The following is a 20,692-nucleotide window of genomic DNA, read 5'->3' as shown; positions in this document are numbered from 1 at the left end:
TGTATCCGAGGAATTAAATGAAGTGTGTGATGAGGCGTGGGTTTCCCCCGATAAAAAACTGATAATTCCTAAAAGGTTATTGGCATCGTACCCTTTCCCGCCAGAGGATAGGGCACGTTGGGAAACACCCCCTAGGGTGGATAAAGCGCTCACACGCTTGTCTAAACAGGTAGCACTACCCTCTCCTGATACGGCCGCCCTAAAGGAACCTGCCGATAGAAAGCTGGAGAATATCCTAAAATGTATATACTCTCACACGGGTGTTATACTGCGACCAGCAATCGCCTCGGCCTGGATGTGCAGTGCGGGCCTGGCGTGGTCGGATTCCCTGACTGAAAATATTGATACCCTAGATAGGGACAGTATATTACTGACTATAGAGCATTTGAGGGATGCATTTCTATATATCCGTGATGCACAGAGGGATATTTGCCGACTGGCATCAAGAGTTAGCGCGCTGTCCATTTCTGCAAGAAGAGGTTTATGGACGCGGCAGTGGTCAGGTGATGCGGATTCTAAAAGGCACATGGAAGTATTGCCTTATAAGGGGGAGGAGTTATTTGGGGTAGGTCTATCAGACCTGGTAGCCACGGCAACTGCTGGAAAATCCACATTTTTACCCCAGGTAGCTTCTCAACCTAAGAAGACGCCGTATTATCAGGCGCAGTCCCTTCGGCCCCATAAGGGCAAGCGGGCAAAAGGCGCCTCATTTCTGCCCCGTGGCAGAGGGAGAGGAAAAAGGCTGCAACAAACAGCCAGTTCCCAGGAACAAAAGCCCTCTCCCGCCTCCGCAAAGTCCTCAGCATGACGCTGGGGCTTTACAAGCGGACTCAGGCACGGTGGGGGCCCGTCTCAAGAAGTTCAGTGCGCAGTGGGCCCACTCGCAAGTGGACCCCTGGATCCTTCAGGTGGTATCTCAGGGGTACAAATTGGAATTCGAGACGTCTCCCCCTCGCCGTTTTCTAAAGTCTGCTTTACCGACGTCTCCCTCAGACAGGGAGGCAGTATTGGAAGCCATTCACAAGCTATATTCCCAGCAGGTGATAATCAAGGTACCCCTCCTACAACAGGGAAAGGGGTACTATTCCACACTATTTGTGGTACCGAAGCCGGACGGCTCGGTGAGACCAATTTTAAACCTAAAATCCTTGAACACTTACATACAAAGGTTCAAATTCAAGATGGAGTCACTCAGAGCAGTGATTGCAAACCTGGAAGAAGGGGACTATATGGTGTCTCTGGACATCAAAGATGCTTACCTACATGTCCCAATTTACCCTTCTCACCAAGGGTACCTCAGGTTTGTGGTACAGAACTGTCACTATCAGTTTCAGACGCTGCCGTTTGGATTGTCCACGGCACCCCGGGTCTTTACCAAGGTAATGGCTGAAATGATGATACTCCTTCGAAGGAAGGGAGTTTTAGTTATCCCTTACTTGGACGATCTCCTGATAAGGGCAAGATCCAGGGAACAGTTGGAAGTCGGAGTAGCACTATCTCAGATAGTGCTGCGCCAGCACGGTTGGATTCTCAATATTCCAAAATCGCAGCTGATCCCGACGACACGACTTCTATTCCTAGGGATGATCCTGGACACAGTCCAGAAAAAGGTGTTTCTCCCGGAGGAGAAAGCCAGGGAGTTATCCGAACTAGTCAGAAATCTCCTAAAACCAGGCCAAGTCTCAGTGCATCAATGCACAAGGGTCCTGGGAAATATGGTGGCTTCTTACGAAGCAATCCCATTCGGCAGATTCCACGCAAGAACCTTCCAGTGGGATCTGCTAGACAAATGGTCCGGGTCGCATCTTCAGATGCATCAGCGGATAATCTTGTCACCAAGGACAAGGGTGTCTCTCCTGTGGTGGTTGCAGAGTGCTCATCTTCTAGAGGGCCGCAGATTCGGCATTCAGGACTGGGTCCTGGTGACCACGGATGCCAGCCTGAGAGGCTGGGGAGCAGTCACACAGGGAAGAAATTTCCAGGGCTTGTGGTCAAGCCTGGAGACATCACTTCACATAAATATCCTGGAGCTAAGGGCCATCTACAATGCTCTAAGCCTAGCAAGACCTCTGCTTCAAGGTCAGCCGGTGCTGATCCAGACAACATCACGGCGGTCGCCCACGTAAACAGACAGGGCGGCACAAGAAGCAGGAGGGCAATGGCAGAAGTTGCAAGGATTCTTCGCTGGGCGGAAAATCATGTGATAGCACTGTCAGCAGTGTTCATTCCGGGAGTGGACAACTGGGAAGCAGACTTCCTCAGCAGACACGACCTCCACCCGGGAGAGTGGGGACTTCACCCAGAAGTCTTCCACATGATTGTGAGCCGTTGGGAAAAACCAAAGGTGGACATGATGGCGTCCCGCCTCAACAAAAAACTAGACAGGTATTGCGCCAGGTCAAGGGACCCTCAGGCAATAGCTGTGGACGCTCTGGTAACACCGTGGGTGTACCAGTCAGTGTATGTGTTCCCTCCTCTGCCTCTCATACCCAAGGTACTGAGAATCATAAGAAGGAGAGGAGTAAGGACTATACTCGTGGCTCCGGATTGGCCAAGAAGGACTTGGTACCCGGAACTTCAAGGGATGCTCACAGAGGACCCGTGGCCTCTACCTCTAAGAAAGGACCTGCTCCAGCAGGGACCCTGTCTGTTCCAAGACTTACCGCGGCTGCGTTTGACGGCATGGCGGTTGAACGCCGGATCCTGAAGGAAAAAGGCATTCCGGATGAAGTCATCCCTACCCTGATCAAAGCCAGGAAGGATGTAACCGTACAGCATTATCACCGCATTTGGCGTAAATATGTTGCGTGGTGCGAGGCCAGGAAGGCCCTACAGAGGAATTTCAACTGGGTCGTTTCCTGCATTTCCTGCAAACAGGACTGTCTATGGGCCTAAAATTAGGGTCCATTAAGGTTCAAATTTCGGCCCTGTCGATTTTCTTCCAGAAAGAACTGGCTTCAGCCAGGCGTGTCTCAGAATTGGCGGCTTGATCCTATAAAAGCCCTTACCTAATTTTTTCATACGGACAGGGCAAAATTGAGGACTCGTCCTCAATTTCTCCCTAAGGTGGTTTCAGCGTTTCACTTGAACCAGCCTATTGTGGTACCTGCGGCTACTAGGGACTTGGAGGACTCCAAGTTGCTGGACGTAGTCAGGGCCCTGAAAATATATGTTTCCAGGACGGCTGGAGTCAGAAAATCTGACTCGCTGTTTATCCTGTATGCACCCAACAAGCTGGGTGCTCCTGCTTCTAAGCAGACTATTGCTCGTTGGATTTGTAGTACAATTCAGCTTGCACATTCTGTGGCAGGCCTGCCACAGCCAAAATCTGTAATAGCCCATTCCACAAGGAAGGTGGGCTCATCTTGGGCGGCTGCCCGAGGGGTCTCGGCTTTACAACTTTGCCGAGCAGCTACTTGGTCAGGGGCAAACACGTTTGCTAAATTCTACAAATTTGATACCCTGGCTGAGGAGGACCTGGAGTTCTCTCATTCGGTGCTGCAGAGTCATCCGCACTCTCCCGCCCGTTTGGGAGCTTTGGTATAATCCCCATGGTCCTTACGGAGTTCCCAGCATCCACTAGGACGTCAGAGAAAATAAGAATGTACTTACCGATAATTCTATTTCTCGTAGTCCGTAGTGGATGCTGGGCGCCCATCCCAAGTGCGGATTGTCTGCAATACTTGTACATAGTTATTGTTACAAAAATCGGGTTATTATTGTTGTGAGCCATCTTTTCAGAGGCTCCGCTGTTATCATGCTGTTAACTGGGTTCAGATCACAGGTTGTATGGTGTGATTGGTGTGGCTGGTATGAGTCTTACCCGGGATTCAAAATCCTTCCTTATTGTGTACGCTCGTCCGGGCACAGTATCCTAACTGAGGCTTGGAGGAGGGTCATAGGGGGAGGAGCCAGTGCACACCAGGTAGTCCTAAAGCTTTACTTTTGTGCCCAGTCTCCTGCGGAGCCGCTATTCCTCATGGTCCTTACGGAGTTCCCAGCATCCACTACGGACTACGAGAAATAGAATTATCGGTAAGTAAATTCTTATTTTTTCTCCCCCAAGCCAAAAAATCCTTCGGCGCCCCCTCCCCCCCCATACTCCCCGTAATTGGCACTAGCAAAGGTAGAAAAATGGGTGTGGCTTTTTCGAAATGGGCGTGGCTTTGCATGGAGGGCGTGGCATTGCAGGAAAAGACTACCTTATACCCCAGTTTTGCAACCTGCACGCCCAGACATTGGCCACCACAGGAAAGAAAAATAATCCTAATTCATGCCCCTTACACTATTTGTCATTTTTCCTCCTTATAGTAATGCCCAGTATACATTATTTCACATACTGCAATGGCCCTTAGACATTATTCCACACACAATAATGCACATGACACAATATGCACACACTGTAATGCCCCAGACACATTATGCCACACACCGTAATGCCTGTGACACATTATGACAGGAATCGCAATGCCCGTTATACATTATGCTACACACTGCAATGCCCCTGATACATTATAGCACATACAATGTCTGTGACACAGTATGACACACACCACAATGATCCTGAGACATTATACCACATACCACAATGCCCGTGATATAGTATACAACACACCGTAATGCCTGATACATTATGACACACACCGCAATGTCCGTGATACATTATGCCACACACCGTAATGCCCATTACACATTAAGTTCTACAGTAAGGCTTCTAATTACTTTTAAATTACCTGCTCGTTGCCAGGGGTTTCATGCTCTTGGTTCCATGCACGGTGCCAGGGGTTTTCATGCTCAGGGTGTCATGCTCGTTGCCAGGGGTTTCATGCACTGGGTGTCATGCTCGTTGCTAGGGGGTAGTGCTTGTTGCTAGGGCCATGCTCCCAGTGCCACATATGCCCCCAGTGCCAGATATTCCCCCACAGTGCCAGGTATATGCCCCTAGTGCCAGATATTCCCCCACAGTGCCAGGTACATGCCCCCAGTGCCACATATACCCCCCCCCCCCAGTGCCACATATGCCCCCTCAGTGCCTGCTCCCCCCAGTGCCAAATATTCCCCCACAGTGCCACATATGCCCCCTCAGTGCCTGCTCCCCCCAGTGCCAAATATTCCCCCACAGTGCCAGGTATATGCCCCCAGTGCCAGATATTCTCCCACAGTGCCAGGTATATGCCTCCAGTGCCAGATCTTCCCCCCACAGTGCCAGGTATATGCCCCCAGTGCCAGATCTGCCCCCACAGTGCCAGGTATATGCCCCCAGTGCCAGATCTGCCCCCACAGTGCCAGGTATATGCCCCCAGTGCCAGATCTTCCCCCCACAGTGCCAGGTATATGCCCCCAGTGCCAGATCTTCCCCCCACAGTGCCAGGTATATGCCCCCAGTGCCAGATATGCCCCCAGTGCCAGATATGCCCCCACAGTGCCAGGTATATGCCCCCAGTGCCAGATCTGCCCCCACAGTGCCAGGTATATGCCCCCAGTACCAGATCTTCCCCCACAGTGCCAGGTATATGCCCCCAGTACCAGATCTTCCCCCCACAGTGCCAGGTATATGCCCCCAGTGCCAGATCTGCCCCCCACAGTGCCAGGTATATGCCCCCAGTGCCAGATCTGCCCCCACAGTGCCAGGTATATGCCCCCAGTGCCAGATCTGCCCCCACAGTGCCAGGTATATGCCCCCAGTGCCAGATCTGCCCCCCACAGTGCCAGGTATATGCCCCCAGTGCCAGATCTTCCCCCCACAGTGCCAGGTATATGCCTCCAGTGCCAGATCTGCCCCCCACAGTGCCAGGTATATGCCCCCAGTGCCAGATCTTCCCCTCACAGTGCCAGGTATATGCCCCCAGTGCCAGAGCTTCCCCCCACAGTGCCAGGTATATGCCTCCAGTGCCAGATCTGCCCCCCACAGTGCCAGGTATATGCCCCAAGTGCCAGATCTTCCCCCCACAGTGCCAGGTATATGCCCCCAGTGCCTGCTCCCCCGCCCCCCCCCCATCCCATGTGTTGGAGGGACACAGAGCGCACATCGCGCGTCTCTCCTGTGTCCCTCCCTGGCTCTCCCCCGCTGGTCTAATAAAGGAAGTGCCGGTTCGTGAGCCAATCAGAGCTCACGAACGGCACTTCCTTAGACCGGCCGGGGGAGAGCCAGGGAGGGACACAGGAGAGACACGCGATGTGCGCTCCGTGTCCCTCCAACACAGCAGGGAGGGAGAGGAGACCGCAGATTGACATGCGGACGCTCGTCCGCATGTCAATCTGTTCTAAGTCAGTGGCGCCCCTGCAGCCCCTCGCCCCCAAGCCACCGCGAGGACTGCGGGGGCAGTAGTTACGCCACTGATGTATGTAATAAAGTTGTACTGTCACGGTGTGTGTGTACTGTTTTTATTTGGGTATTTTTTTTGTAGTAGAACTACAGGTACCAGCGGGCCCGTTCCCCCCCCCCCCCCCCCGCATGCTGGTACTTGTGGTTCTCCAAGTACCAGCTTGCGGGGGAGGCTTGCTGGGACTTGTAGTTCTACTACAAAATACAATAATCTTTTTTCTGAAACACGGGGCTATCAGCCCCCCATCCGCCGCCCTTGGATGGGGGGGGGGGGGGGGGGGACAGCCTCGGGCTTCACCCCTGGCCCTTGGGTGGCTGGAGGGGGGGACCCCTTGATTTAAGGGGTCCCCACTCCTCCAGGGTACCCCGGCCAGGGGTGACTAGTTAGTGATTTCATTCCAGGGCCGCAGGGACCGATATAAAAGTGTCCCCCGGCTGTGGCATTATCTCTGACTAGTGGAGCCCGGTGCTGGTGTTAAAAATACGGGGGACCCCTACGTGTTTTGTCCCCCGTATTTTTGGCACCAGGACCGGAAGCAGAGCCCGGTGCTGGTTGTTAAAATACGGGGGATCCCATGTCCTTTTTCCCCCCGTATTTTTACAACCAGGACCGGCTCAAAGAGCCCGAGGCTGGTTATGCTTAGGAGGGGGGACCCCGCACAATTTTCTTCAGGGTTTTTTTTTTTTAACACTTTTGTGCCATCCATGAAGTCGAATCCAGAACGCACACTATCGTCAATTGCTCCGTTTTTCGACAGCTGGACTGTCGAATCCGTTTTTTATTGAATATGTTGAATTCGGGTCCCGGCGGGAGGGTGTGTGACTGTCGAATTGTGTCGAATTAAAAAACGGTCGAATTCCAGCCGGAATTCGACCGCAATTGCATATACCCCTTAAAGGCAGAAGCATGCACAGATATTACTGGTCTGTGCATGCCTAACCAAAAATCGCCAGTATAAACCTGGTCTATTATTCTGGTGATTTTTGGTAAGGTTTTCTGTGAAGTGTCAAAATCGCATCCTATTACATTTGCGATTTTCAGTATTTTCACTTGGAAAACATCTGTATGCGATTTTGACACTTGCTATTTTTTTGATTAAGTAAAAAGATGCGATTTTGTGCAAAATCACATCCTATTACATGCTAATTTCAGCAATCGTGCAAATTTGTGGTAAAAATTGTATGTTTTTCGAAGGCTGTGAATACTTATGTACATGTGATTTATTATTTTATTTTATTTTTTATAAATTTGCAAAAAATCTCCCCAATTTTTTTTCACATTGTCGTTATGGGGTATTGTGTGTAGAATTTTGAGGGAAAAAGTTTTTTTTTTTCCTTTTTTGAATAAGGCTGTAATATAACAAAATGTGGAAAAAGTGAAGCATATATAAATATATATTTACACAGGAGCAAAGGACTGACACTCCAGGAAAGCAGAAATCAAATCAAATCACAGTTATATACACATCCCTGGGCTGATCTGCTTTATTAAGGTACATTTTTGTAATATATATATATAAAAAGTCAAAACTAAATCACGCAAACTCACGTATCCTGTATTGTCGATTTTTAAACAGGCTTCTGATTTTCATCCACTGAATGATTTCCCTGCAGCGTCCTCCCGATAGAGCCGTACCACAGGCTCAATGATGCACATTTAGAGAAAACAAATGGAGGGCGCAGGGAGTGAGTATACAACTTATAACTCTTTTAATACGAGTATATGTATACATACAACTAGTTGTATCACAGCATAGAGGAGTATCACTGGCGCCTCCGAACAGCACACACAGAAAGCCGCTAGCCGCCGCTCGTCAGATACTCCTGGTCTGAGACCGCACACCATCAGGTCAGCCAAAGAGACGTAGTACGTCCAGTGTCCCGCTATCACGCCAACATGTTTCGTCCCAAGGACTTCGTCAGGGGGTGTGACACCTCCATTTGGCTGACCTGACGGTGTGCGGTCTCAGACCAGGAGTATCTGATGAGCGGCGGCTAGCGGCTTTCTGTGTGTGCTGTCTGGAGGCGCCAGTGATAGTCCTCTATGCTATGATACTCAAAGTAGATGTATGTATGCATATACTCATATTAAAAGAGTTATAAGTTGTGTACTCATTGCCTGCAGCCTCCATTTGTTTTCTCTACATATATATATATATATATATTTCTCTGGCGTCCTAGTGGATGCTGGGGATTCCGTAAGGACCATGGGGAATAGCGGCTCCGCAGGAGACTGGGCACAGCTAAGAAAGATTTAGGACTACCTGGTGTGCACTGGCTCCTCCCACTATGACCCTCCTCCAGACCTCAGTTAGAATCCTGTGCCCGGCTGAGCTGGATGCACACTAGGGGCTCTCCTGAGCTCCTAGAGAGAAAGTATATTTTAGGTTTTTTATTTTACAGTGAGATCTGCTGGCAACAGACTCACTGCAGCGAGGGACTAAGGGGAGAAGAAGCGAACCTACCTAACTGGTGGTAGCTTGGGCTTCTTAGGCTACTGGACACCATTAGCTCCAGAGGGATCGACCGCATGGAACCGGCCATTGATGTTCGGTCCCAGAGCCGCGCCGCCGGCCCCCTTACAGAGCCAGAAGCAAGAAGAGTCCGGAAAATCGGCGGCAGAAGACATCAGTCTTCACCAAGGTAGCGCACAGCACTGCAGCTGTGCGCCATTGCTCCTCATACACACTTCACACTCACGGTCACTGAGGGTGCAGGGCGCTGGGGGGGGGGGCGCCCTGAGCAGCAATAAAAACACCTTGGCTGGCAAATATATCACAATATATAGCCCCAGAGGCTATATATGTGATAAATACCCCTGCCAGAATCCATAAAAAAGCGGGAGAAAAGTCCGCGAAAAAGGGGCGGAGCTATCTCCCTCAGCACACTGGCGCCATTTTCTCTTCACAGTGCAGCTGGAAGACAGCTCCCCAAGCTCTCCCCTGTAGTTTTCAGGCTCAAAGGGTTAAAAAGAGAGGGGGGGGCACTAAATTTAGGCGCAATATTGTTTATACAAGCAGCTATTGGGGGAAAAATCACTCAGTTATAGTGTTAATCCCTGCATTATATAGCGCTCTGGTGTGTGCTGGCATACTCTCTCTCTGTCTCCCCAAAGGACTTTGTGGGGTCCTGTCAGTCAGAGCATTCCCTGTGTGTGTGCTGTGTGTCGGTACGGCTGTGTCGACATGTGGGATGAGGAAGGTTACGTGGAGGTGGAGCAGAGGCCGATAAATGGGATGTCGTCCCCTGTGGGGCCGACACCAGAGTGGATGGATAGGTGGAAGGTATTAACCGACAATGTCAACTCCTTACAAGGCTGGATGACGTAAAACAGCTGTGGGACAGCCGGCTTCTCAGCCCGCGCCTGCCCAGGCGTCTCAAAGCCCATCAGGGGCTCAAAAAAGCGCCCGTTACCTCAGATGGCAGACACAGATGTCGACACGGAGTCTGACTCCAGTGTCGACGAGGTTGAGACATATACACAATCCACTAGGAACATCCGTTACATGATCTTGGCAATGAAAAATGTGTTACGCATTTCTGACATGAACCCAAGTACCACATAAAAGGGGTTTTATTTTTGGGGAGAAAAAGCAGCCAGTGTTTTGTTCCCCCATCAGATGAATGAATGAAGTGTGTAAAGTAGCGTGGGTTCCCCCAATAAGAAACTGGTAATTTCTAAAAAGTTACTGATGGCGTACCCTTTCCCGCCAGAGGATAGGTCACGTTGGGAGATATCCCTTAGGGTGGATAAGGCGCTCACACGTTTGTCAAAAAAGGTGGCACTGCCGTCTTAGGATACGGCCACCTTGAAGGAGCCTGCTGATAAAAAACAGGAGGCTATCCTGAAGTCTGTATATACACACTCAGGTTATATACTGAGACCTGCAATTGCCTCAGCATAAATAGTGCTGCTGCAGCGTGGTCTGATACCCTGTCAGATAATATTAATACTCTAAGACAGGGATAATAGTTTGCTAACATAGAGCATATTAAAGACGTCGTCTTATATATAAAGGATGCACAGAGGGATATTTGCCGGCTGGCATCCAGAATAAATGCAATGTCCATTCTGCCCGGAGGGTATTAGAAACCCGGCAGTGGACAGGTGATGCTGCCTATAAAAGGCACATGGAGATTCTGCCTTATAAGGGTGAGGAATTGTTTGGGGATGGTCTCTGGGACCTCGTATCCACAGCAACAGCTGGGAAGAAATTTTTTTTTACCTCAGGTTTCCTCACAGCCTAAGAAAGCACCGTATTTTCAGGTACAGTCCTTTCGGCTTCAGAAAAGCAAGCGGGTCAAAGGCGCTTCCTTTCTGCACAGAGACAAGGGAAGAAGGAAAAAGCTGCACCAGCAGCCAGTTCCCAGGATCAAAAATCTTCCCCCGCTTCCTCTGAGTCCACCGCTTGACGTTGGGGCTTCACAGGTGGAGACAGGTGCGGTAGGGGCGCGTCTCGGGAACTTCAAGGACCAGTGGGTTTGCCCACAGGTGGATCCCTAGGTTCTGCAAATAGTATCACAGGGATACAGGCTGGAGTTCGAGGCGACTCCCCCTCGCCGTTACCTCACCTCAGCCTTGCCTGCTGCCCTCGGAGAAAGGTAGTACTGGCGGCAATTCACAAGCTGCACCTCCAGCAGGTGAAATCAAGGTACCCCTCCTTCAACAAGGCCGGGGTTACTATTCCAAAATGTTGTGGTACCGAAACCAGACGTTTCGGTGAGACCCATTCTAAAATTGAAAGCCTTGAACACTTATATACGAAGGTTCAAGTTCGAAATGGAATCGCTCAGGGCGATTATTGCAAGCCTGGAGAATTTCATGGTATCACTGGACATCAAGGATGCTTACCTGCATGTCCCTATTTACCCTCTTCACCAGGAGTACCTCAAAATTGTGGTACAGGATTGTCATTACCAATTCCAGACGTTGCCGTTGGTCTGTCCCCGGCACCGAGGTATTTACCAAGGTAATGGCCGAAATAATTAACCCGTACTTGGACGATCTCCTTATAAAGCCGTGCTGCTACAACAGCACGGCTGGATTCTGAATATCCAAAGTCGCAGCTGGTTCCTACGACGCGTCTACTGTTCCTGAGTATGGTTCTGGACACAGAACAGGATAAAAAGGGTTTCTCCCGGAGGAGAAGTCCAAGGAGTTGTCGTTTCTAGACAGAGACCTCCTAATACGTATACAGGTGTCGGTGCATCAATGCACGCGAGCCCTGGGAAGGATGGTAGCTTCTTACGAAGAAATTCCATTCGCCAGGTCCCATACAAGGATTTTCCAGTGGGATCTGTTGGACATGTGGTCCGGGTCGCATCTTCAGATGCATCGGCAGATAACCCTGTCTCCAAGGGCCAGGGTGTCGCTGTTGTGGTGGCTGCAGAGTGCTCATCTTCTAGGGGGCCGCAGATTCGGCATACAGGACTGGGTCCTGGTGACCACGGATGCCAGCCTTCGAGGCTGGGGGGCAGTCACACAGGGAAGAAACTTCCAAGGCTATGGAAAAGTCAGGAGACTTCCCTACACATAAATATTCTGGAACTAAGGGCCATTTACAATGCCCTAAGTCAGGCTAGACCCCTGCTTCAACACCGGCCGGTGCTGATCCAGTCAGACAACATCACGGCGGTCGCTCATGTAAACGACAGGGCGGCACAAGAAGCAGGATGGCGATGGCAGAAGCCACAAGGATTCTCCGATGGGCGGAAAATCATGTGTTAGCACTGTCAGCAGTGTTCATTCCCGGAGTGGACAACTGAGAAGCAGACTTTCTCAGAAGACACGACCTCCACCCGGGAGAGTGGGGACTTCATCCAGAAGTCTTCCAAATGATTGTACACCGTTGGGAAAGGCCACAGGTGGACATGATGGCGTCCCGCCTCAACTAAAAGTTACAAAGATATTGCGCCAGGTCAAGGACCCTCAGGCGATAGCTGTGGACGCTCTGGTAACACCGTGGGTGTACCAGTCGGTGTATGTGTTCCCTTCTCTGCCTCTCTTACCCAGGGTAATGAGAATAATAAGAAGGAGAGGAGTAAGAACTATACTCATTGTTCCGGGTGGGCCAAGAAGAGCTTGGTAACCAGAACTCCAAGAAATGATCTCAGAGGACCCATGGCCTCTGCCGCTCAGACAGGACCTGCTGCAGCAGGGGGCCTGTCTGTTCCAAGACGTACCGCGGCTGCGTTGGACGGCATGGCGGTTGAACGCCGGATCCTGAAGGAAAAGGGAATTCCGGAGGAAGTTATCCCTACGCTATTTAAAGCTAGGAAAGAAGTGAACGCTAACCATTATCACCGCATATGGCGGAAATATGTTGCGTACTGTGAGGCCAGGAAGGCCCCAAAGGAGAAATTTCAGCTAGGTCGATTTCTGCACTTCCTACAGTCAGAGGTGACTATGGGCCTACAATTGGGTTCCATTAAGGTCCAGATTTCGGCTCTATCGATTTTCTTCCAAAATGGAACTGGCTTCACTGCCTGAAGTTCAGACTTTTGTTAAGGGAGGGCTGCATAGTCAGCCCCCGTTTGTGCCTCCAGTGGCACCGTGGGATCTCAACGTGGTGTTGGATTTCCTGAAGTCGCATTGGGTTGAGCCACTTAAATCCGTGGAGCTATAATACCTCACGTGGAAAGTGGTCATTCTGTGGGCCTTGGCGTCGGCCAGGCGTGTATCAGAATTGACAAAAGCCCTTATCTGTATTTTATATGGGAAAGGCGAAATTGAGGACTCGTTCCCAATTCGTTCCTAAGGTGGTATCAGTTTTTCATGTGAACCAACCTATTGTGGTGCCTGCGGCTACTTGGGACTTGGAGGATTCCAAGTTACTGGACGTAGTCAGGGCCCTGAAAAGTATATGTTTCCAGGACAGCTGGAGTCAGGAAGACTGACTCGCTATTTATCCTGTATGCACCCAACAAGCTGGGTGCTCCTGCTTCTAAGCAGACGATTGCTCGCTGGATCTGTAGCACGATTCAACTTGCACATTCTGCGGCTGGACTGCCGCACCCTAAATCTGTAAAAGCCCATTCCACGAGGAAAGTGGGCTCTTCTTGGGCGGCTGCCCGAGGGGTCTCGGCTTTACAACTTTGCCGAGCTGCTACTTGGTCAGGGGCAAACACGTTTGCAAACTTCTACAAATTTGATACCCTGGCTGAGGAGGACCTTGAGTTCTCTCATTCGGTGCTGCAGAGTCATCCGCACTCTCCCGCCCGTTTGGGAGCTTTGGTATAATCCCCATGGTCCTTACGGAGTCCCCAGCATCCACTAGGACGTCAGAGAAAATAAGATTTTACTCACCGGTAAATCTATTTCTCGTAGTCCGTAGTGGATGCTGGGCGCCCGTCCCAAGTGCGGACTGTCTGCAATACTTGTATATAGTTATCATTAACTAAAAGGGTTATTGTTGAGCCATCTGTTGAGAGGCTCTGTTATGTTCATACTGTTAACTGGGTATCATATCACGAGTTATACGGTGTGATTGGTGTGGCTGGTATGAGTCTTACCCGGGATTCAAAATCCTTCCTTATTGTGTCAGCTCTTCCGGGCACAGTATCCTAACTGAGGTCTGGAGGAGGGTCATAGTGGGAGGAGCCAGTGCACACCAGGTAGTCCTAAATCTTTCTTAGCTGTGCCCAGTCTCCTGCGGAGCCGCTATTCCCCATGGTCCTTACGGAGTCCCCAGCATCCACTACGGACTACGAGAAATAGATTTACCAGTGAGTAAAATCTTATTATATATACACATATACATACACACAAACATTGTTATTATATTATTTTGTGCATATATATATATATATATTTATTTTGTAACATGGGTATTGTAAATAAGGACTCGTAGGCAGATTTTCAGGTTATAACCACAGTGTCTTTCATGACATCAGACACTGTAGCACAGCATACACAGGCTTGGGCCTGGTCACAGAGGTACATAGAGAAAATAAACAGACAGACATAAAAGGTCCTAGCAATTCCCGTACTGTAAAATAACTCTGCTGCAGTGGCTTGCAGCTACACATACCATGGTATCCTGGCACGGCCAATGTCCACAGTCCATGGCGCTATAAACTCAACCTGGCTCACTGGCATCTAACAGGCACCAGCGCAATGCATTTTGGGTAAGAGGGATTTTTAAACCCCTTTCGTGCTCCTGACTTCCTGCTGTCTCTGGGTGAGCATGAAATCACGGACATCTGTTTCTCCAGCTGCAGCTGTGCAGGACTTGTTTTCTTCTCCCTTGGAGAGAGCTGATTCCACCAGAATGTGGGCATTTGTGGTGAGACACAAGCTCTCTCACCACGATATATATATAAAATTGGTTGAACGTATTATATCTGATTACTGTGTTAAGTTCTGATTTTAATATTTTAAAATTAAATCTTATCTTTCACAGAGACATGGATGCAAACCGTGAGTTCTGGGCTGGATTCCTCGATCTATACCAGACCAATGAGTGCTTGTGGCGTGTGGGAACAAGGGATTACGCCAACAGAGGAAAGAAAAATCTGGCATACCAGCAATTGGCCAGGTACAGCCTTGTCCAAGATAGTGGTGCCGACATCAAGTGGGTGAAGAGGAAGATCCAGAATCTGAGGACAGTATTTCTTAAGGAGCACAGGAAATACAAAGATTCCCAACGTTCAGGAGCGGGGTCAGATCAAATCAAGAAGCCAACATGGTATTATGATTTGATGAAGTTCGTATTGGATGAGGAGCCTTCGGGGACAGCGCGGAGCACGGAGGAGCCGAACACGCCTGAGATGTTTGAGCCTGAGGAAGAGGAGAGTGTGGATCCGGTAAGTGTCCGCACAATACAAATATCACTGTTTCTTGTTTCATTTGTTGCCTTATTATTTTCACATATTTTTCATAATTTTTTTGGATAACTCAGCTGTCTTCGAGGGAGCTGGACGTGGAACCTGCAGTGGATGAGCCGGCAGACCAAGCCACTGTAATGCCGGAGCTGGAGGAAAGTGAGGCGGAGATGGGAACGCCCCAGCCTCCGGCTAGAAAGAGACGCCGGCCGGCTATCCCTGGAAGATCTGTCTCGTCCAGCAGGTCAGATACATTTCTGAGGCAGGCAGAGGAGGTCCTAAAAAACAGACCGGATAGATTTGAAGCTATTGGAGACCATTTAGCCTGTGAGTTGCGGGCCATGAACCCCACTCAGCAAAAATACGCCCAGCGTCTGGTATATGCCATTATATCACATGGCCAGGATGATGAATTGACCAACCACAGTGGCGTTGTGTTAGATACCAGACAGGTGCCTAGTACATCTTATGCCCCTCCCCCAACTCACCCTCCCATGTATTCTGCGCCGGTAATTCCTCCTCAACAATACCCCACATATCCTGCTCCGGGTTACCAAATGCCACAATCCCCCTTCCCTGGCACCTCTTCAGGTGGAGTGTTCACCACTCTGTTGAGTGCACACTCCACTGTTCAAGGCGACCAAAATTTTTAATAAAAATGTTTTTGAATTTGCGTTTTTGTTTGCTGTCTTCAGATTTGTATTTGACCTTCCTCAACCAATATGTTTTTTCTTGAAGTCAGTTGTACCATAATGTTGGTTTTCTACACTTCATTTGCCCCTGTAATAGAACATTGTGAATGCTTTTATTTCATGTGCACTTTTGAAATACTGTCCTCAAATTCTTTTACTTCTTCTTCATCCCAAGTTATGTTGGCATCACTGTTTTTGCTGCACTGTATCTGGCTAATTGTTGGAATGCCTGATGCCTCTGTTGGTGTAATCCCTGCTGTCATGTCACTCATTGGCTCAAAAATCGAATCCAGCCCAGAATGTTTCTAATTTATTATGTTTCTAAAATTTATAATTAAAAATTGTTACTAAAAATTGTGTGGAGTCTTTATTTTATGGGTAGTGCTAAAAGGTTTACCAGGTATACACTGCACCAAACAAACTACAGAGCAGATATGCAGTGATTTTAAATGGATGCTGTTATTTATTGTACAAAGAAGACCTGCCCACCTTCCTAAAACCATGCCCAGTATTTAAATGAAGCTGGATCTTTCAAATCTTTCATCAGACATTGTTCAGTGTGTATGCACATAATCGTTGATGGGAAATCTTTCATCTATCATATCTTTCATCTTTTAAATCTTTCGAATCTTCAAGTGTGTAGGGCCCATTAGATTTGGGTGTGGTGTGTTCAAACTGAAATGTAAATTGCAGTGTAAAAATAAAGCAGCCAGTATTTACTCTGCACAGAAACAATATAGTCCACCCAAATCTAAAGGGGGGTACACACGGAGCGATGTTCAGCTAATTTCTATGCAATCGGACTAGATTGCATAGAAATTAGCTGAACATCGCTCCGTGTGTAGGGGAGCCAGCGACAGCAAAGCGTGTCGCTATCGCCGGTGCTAGATTGGCCTGCATGCAGGCACAATCTAGAGGGTTGCTCATTTCACCAATGGGTGAAATGAGCGGCCCCCGTGTCCGTCCTTCCCCCTCGCTCAGCACACACATCGCGCTGTGCTGAGCGGGGGGAGAAATGTGTGCCAAGCGGTCTGTGCTAGACCGCTCAGCACACATCTCTGGAAAAGTATCCCCGTGCGTACAGCCCTTAATCCCCTCTGCACATGTTATATCTGCCCCCCCTGCAGTCAGGCTTGGACTGGCCCACATGGGTACAGGGGAAACCACCATTGGGCCCCACCTCCTGCTCTAAGGATCAGGTTCCAGATTGTGCACTTGAATTATACAAGATACATATGTTACCTTGTACTGGACTATGGTGTATTTTCTACAGTGCATTGCTGTTATTATTCTAGTACATTATCATGCATGCAGCAGCTGAATTTACTGTATATATTTATGAAGGGGCCCAGATGTTGCACTCTCTAATGGTTAGTCAAACCAATGTGGCGGCATTTAACGCAGCAGAACGAACGGGGCCGTAGTGCGCCGGCGCATGCCAGACGGCCGAAGGCCAAAGCAGGGATACGATCACCCCTGCCTGATTGACAGGCAGAGGCGATCGCTGGGCGGGAGGGGGTGGAATGGCGGTGTTTGGCCGCCGTTTGGTGGGTTTGGTCCGGCCAACGCAGTTGTGGCCGGACCGAACGAGGGGCGGGCCGCAGCAGCTGCGTGACGTCACGCGCAGCCGCTGTGGACCGGGGAGCGATGAGTAGCTCTCGGCCAGCACGCTAAAGCTGCGCTGGCCGGGAGCTACTCTTGAAGTGCAAAGGCATCGCCGCTGTGCGATGCCTTTGCACTTCTGCGAGGGGGGGCCAGACTGACATGCGGGGCGGGCTAGCCCTGTACTGGGCGTCCCCCCGCATGTCAGGGAAGAAGATCGTAGCTGTGCTAAATTTAGCACAGCTACGATCAACTCGGAATGACCCCCATAGTTTTACCTATCTGCTAACAAATTTGCTGCTACGATCAGGTTTGAATTAGGCCCAATATACAGTATGAGCCCAAGGGTTCATGTGGGCATTATACACAGCTGCAGCAGTATACACTGCAAACTTTTTGCTGAGACTTGATCAGAGATGTGCAGAAAAAGTAGGTATGGGAGGCGCTGCCTCACCTGTCATATACATCTTTGTGTGCCGGTTACATGGATTGTGTGTGTGTGTGTGTGTGATTATATATATATATATATATATATATATATATATATAAATCAGACCGAATGGTACGGCACTCCATGGGGTAAATTTACTAAGATGGGAGTTCTATTTAAGATGGGATGTTGCCTATAGCGACCAATCAGATTCTACTTCTCATTTATCCTGCAATATCTAGGAGATAATACCTGGAATCTGATTGGTTGCTATGAGCAACATCCCATCTTAAATAGAACTCCCATCTTAGTAAATTTACCCACTAGTGACTGTTTCAATCATACACATGCTGCCATGTGTATGATTGAAACAGTCACTAGGAGTGCTGTACCACTCGATCTGCTGTAACTTTATTGTACAGGCTCCCAGTGCGATTGATGGACTGTATTGGGAGAGCCGGACCAACAGGGATGTGTGTATGTATGTATATATGTATATCTATCTATCTATATCAGTGTGTGTGACGGTAAAAGCAGTACTCCAAATAACACCGATGCCCGTCCACTGACTCCAAGCAAGAAGTCGACAATAGCAATCTGTATAGACGGCAGCCGGTCAATAATTCTCACAATAGCAGGAATGAAGACATCAACGTTTCAAAGTTTATTAGCACCTTGTCATCAGGATAATAAGAACAGCAAATGCACATACCTTATAAAGCATCCAAACACCACGTGAAAACGCAGCAGCACCCGGTTCTGGCATGAAGACGCCCACGAATTACGTCATCACCCAGCAGCCGGCACCATGACTACCAAATATACAAAACAAATAACAAAACTACGGTAAGTGAAAAAGGACAAAAAAGTTTAAAAAGCATAATATGCTCACAATCAATGCTGCCACATACTCCATGTAGAGCATATCATAATCAGCTCCATCATATAAACAGTTAAACCCATTGCTACAGGTTTCTTACCACATATATTATAATAAAGGCTATATACAAAATGCATAAAGAAATACATAATAAATCTCACAGCGAGAACAACAGATGTATCACTGCGAAACATGCATAATGACACGGAAGCCAATCAGAATAATGCAACATGTAGAATTCATATAAAGAATATATAAAATGCATAATAGAGGAGACAGAATGTAACCCATAAAATACAGTTTAGAGGAAACAATGTAGCCCAAGTGTCTCATTTAACCCTAACGGGGCCAGAGTGTTTAAACGATAAATCCAATTTCTCATACGTCCTAGAGGATGCTGGGGTACACTTTAGTACCATGGGGTATAGACAGTTCCGCATGGGCACTTTAAGACTTTTACAGTGTGTGAACTGGCTCCTCCCTCTATGCCCCTCCTCAAGACCTCAGTTTAGAAAATGTGCCCAGGCAGACTGGTCGCACTCTAGTGGAGCTCTACTGAACTCTACTAAAAGACTTTATTTAGTTTTTTTATTTTACAGGGAGACTGCTGGCAACAGCCTCCCTGCTTAGTGGGACTTTGGGGGAAGAAGTAGGAACCAACTTCCTAAATAGTTTCATGGCTCAGCTTCTGCTAACAGGACACCATTAGCTCCTGAAGGGTACTGAACACTAGCTGCGGCTATGCGCTTACTCCCACCGCACACCGTCACCCCCCTAACAGAGCCAGAAGTCAGAAGACTGGTGAGTAGTGTTACCAAAGATCTGCAGAGAGGACCTCCGGTCATCGTGACGGTTTAAGGTACCGCGCAGCGAGCGGGAACGCTGTGCAAGCATGCTATCCATAACACAGAACCCAGCAGGGTGCAGGGCACGGGAGGGGGGGGGGGGGCACCCTGGGCAGCATGAAACCTACTCTGACTGCCAAAAGGTAGCATATGATGTTGTGGCACAGTCCTACACCCCCGCCAGTATAAAGATTAAAAATTAGCTCTGAGGGGAAATGTGCCATTACAGGGGGTGGAGCTTCTTCCTCAGGCAGCCAGCACACTGTTCAGCGCCATTTTCTCCCACCTGCTGTAGGGGAAGAACCGCTGATCCTCCTCTCCACTTCTGAATCAAGTATCAGGGTGCAGAAAAGGGGGGGGGGGGGGGGGGGAGTGTAATTTGGGTGCTCAGTCATATTATTGGCATTTTATAAGTGCTTAAGGTCTCTGTGTACAAGGTACATGACAAAGGGATTTTTTCCTTGGCGCTGAGTTGTGAGCTGGCAAATCCTGTTCTGTGTCCTTCTGTCAGATTTTACTGTGGGTGTGTCCCCAATAAGCCCCAGAGTGTCTGTGGTGTGTTTGTGCACGTGTGTGGCATGTCTGAGGCAGGGAGCCCTTCCCCTGAGGGAGCCATTTCAGGGACACAGAGTTGTAATGTAGTGGCGCTGCCGTCGCACCACGAGCCTGAATGGGTGAAAGAATTACATGATAGTGTGAATCATATCAGTAAGAGATTGGATAAATTTGAGTCGCATGCAGAAAACTGGAGAAAATCTGTGGAAGACCTGATTTTGAATCATTCTGCCTTTTCATCCACAGGGGACCCCTCGGGTTCACAAAAAAGATCTTTTGCACAAGTAGTACAAACTGATAAAGACACGGGGGTAAATTTACTAAGGTGGGAGATTTTTAGAACTGGTGATGTTGCCCATAGCAACCAATCAGATTATATCTATTATCTGCTAGAAGCAGCTAGATAAATGGTACGTAGAATCTGATTGGTTGCCATGGGCAACATCACCAGTTCTAAAAATCTCCCACCTTAGTAAATTTACCCCACGGACTCTGATTCCTGTGTCGACACTAGTGATTCCAGGGGAATAGATCCGAAGT

The 20,692-nt window shown here is 48.9% G+C and overlaps 1 protein-coding gene across 3 annotated transcripts in view; it reads left to right on the top strand.

The window, feature by feature from the left end:
* LOC134932963 (uncharacterized) overlaps positions 1 to 16,140 on the top strand; it is a 63,199-nt gene extending 47,059 nt beyond the window's left edge. For 2 of the 3 annotated variants that reach the window (XM_063927845.1, XM_063927846.1), the window contains 3 exons: positions 7,733 to 7,818; positions 14,728 to 15,130; positions 15,226 to 16,140. In XM_063927845.1, the coding sequence (XP_063783915.1) occupies positions 14,732 to 15,130; positions 15,226 to 15,801 (975 nt within the window). In that variant the 5' untranslated portion in view covers positions 7,733 to 7,818; positions 14,728 to 14,731 and the 3' untranslated portion in view covers positions 15,802 to 16,140. The remainder of the gene's footprint in view (positions 1 to 7,732; positions 7,819 to 14,727; positions 15,131 to 15,225) is intronic. The other variant, XM_063927844.1, reaches the window with a different exon arrangement.
* Positions 16,141 to 20,692: the final 4,552 nt, after the last annotated feature.

The sequence above is a fragment of the Pseudophryne corroboree genome, chromosome 6 (assembly GCF_028390025.1).
Source record: "Pseudophryne corroboree isolate aPseCor3 chromosome 6, aPseCor3.hap2, whole genome shotgun sequence".
Taxonomy (NCBI): domain Eukaryota; kingdom Metazoa; phylum Chordata; class Amphibia; order Anura; family Myobatrachidae; genus Pseudophryne; species Pseudophryne corroboree.
This window is presented reverse-complemented; position numbering and strand designations above follow the sequence as displayed.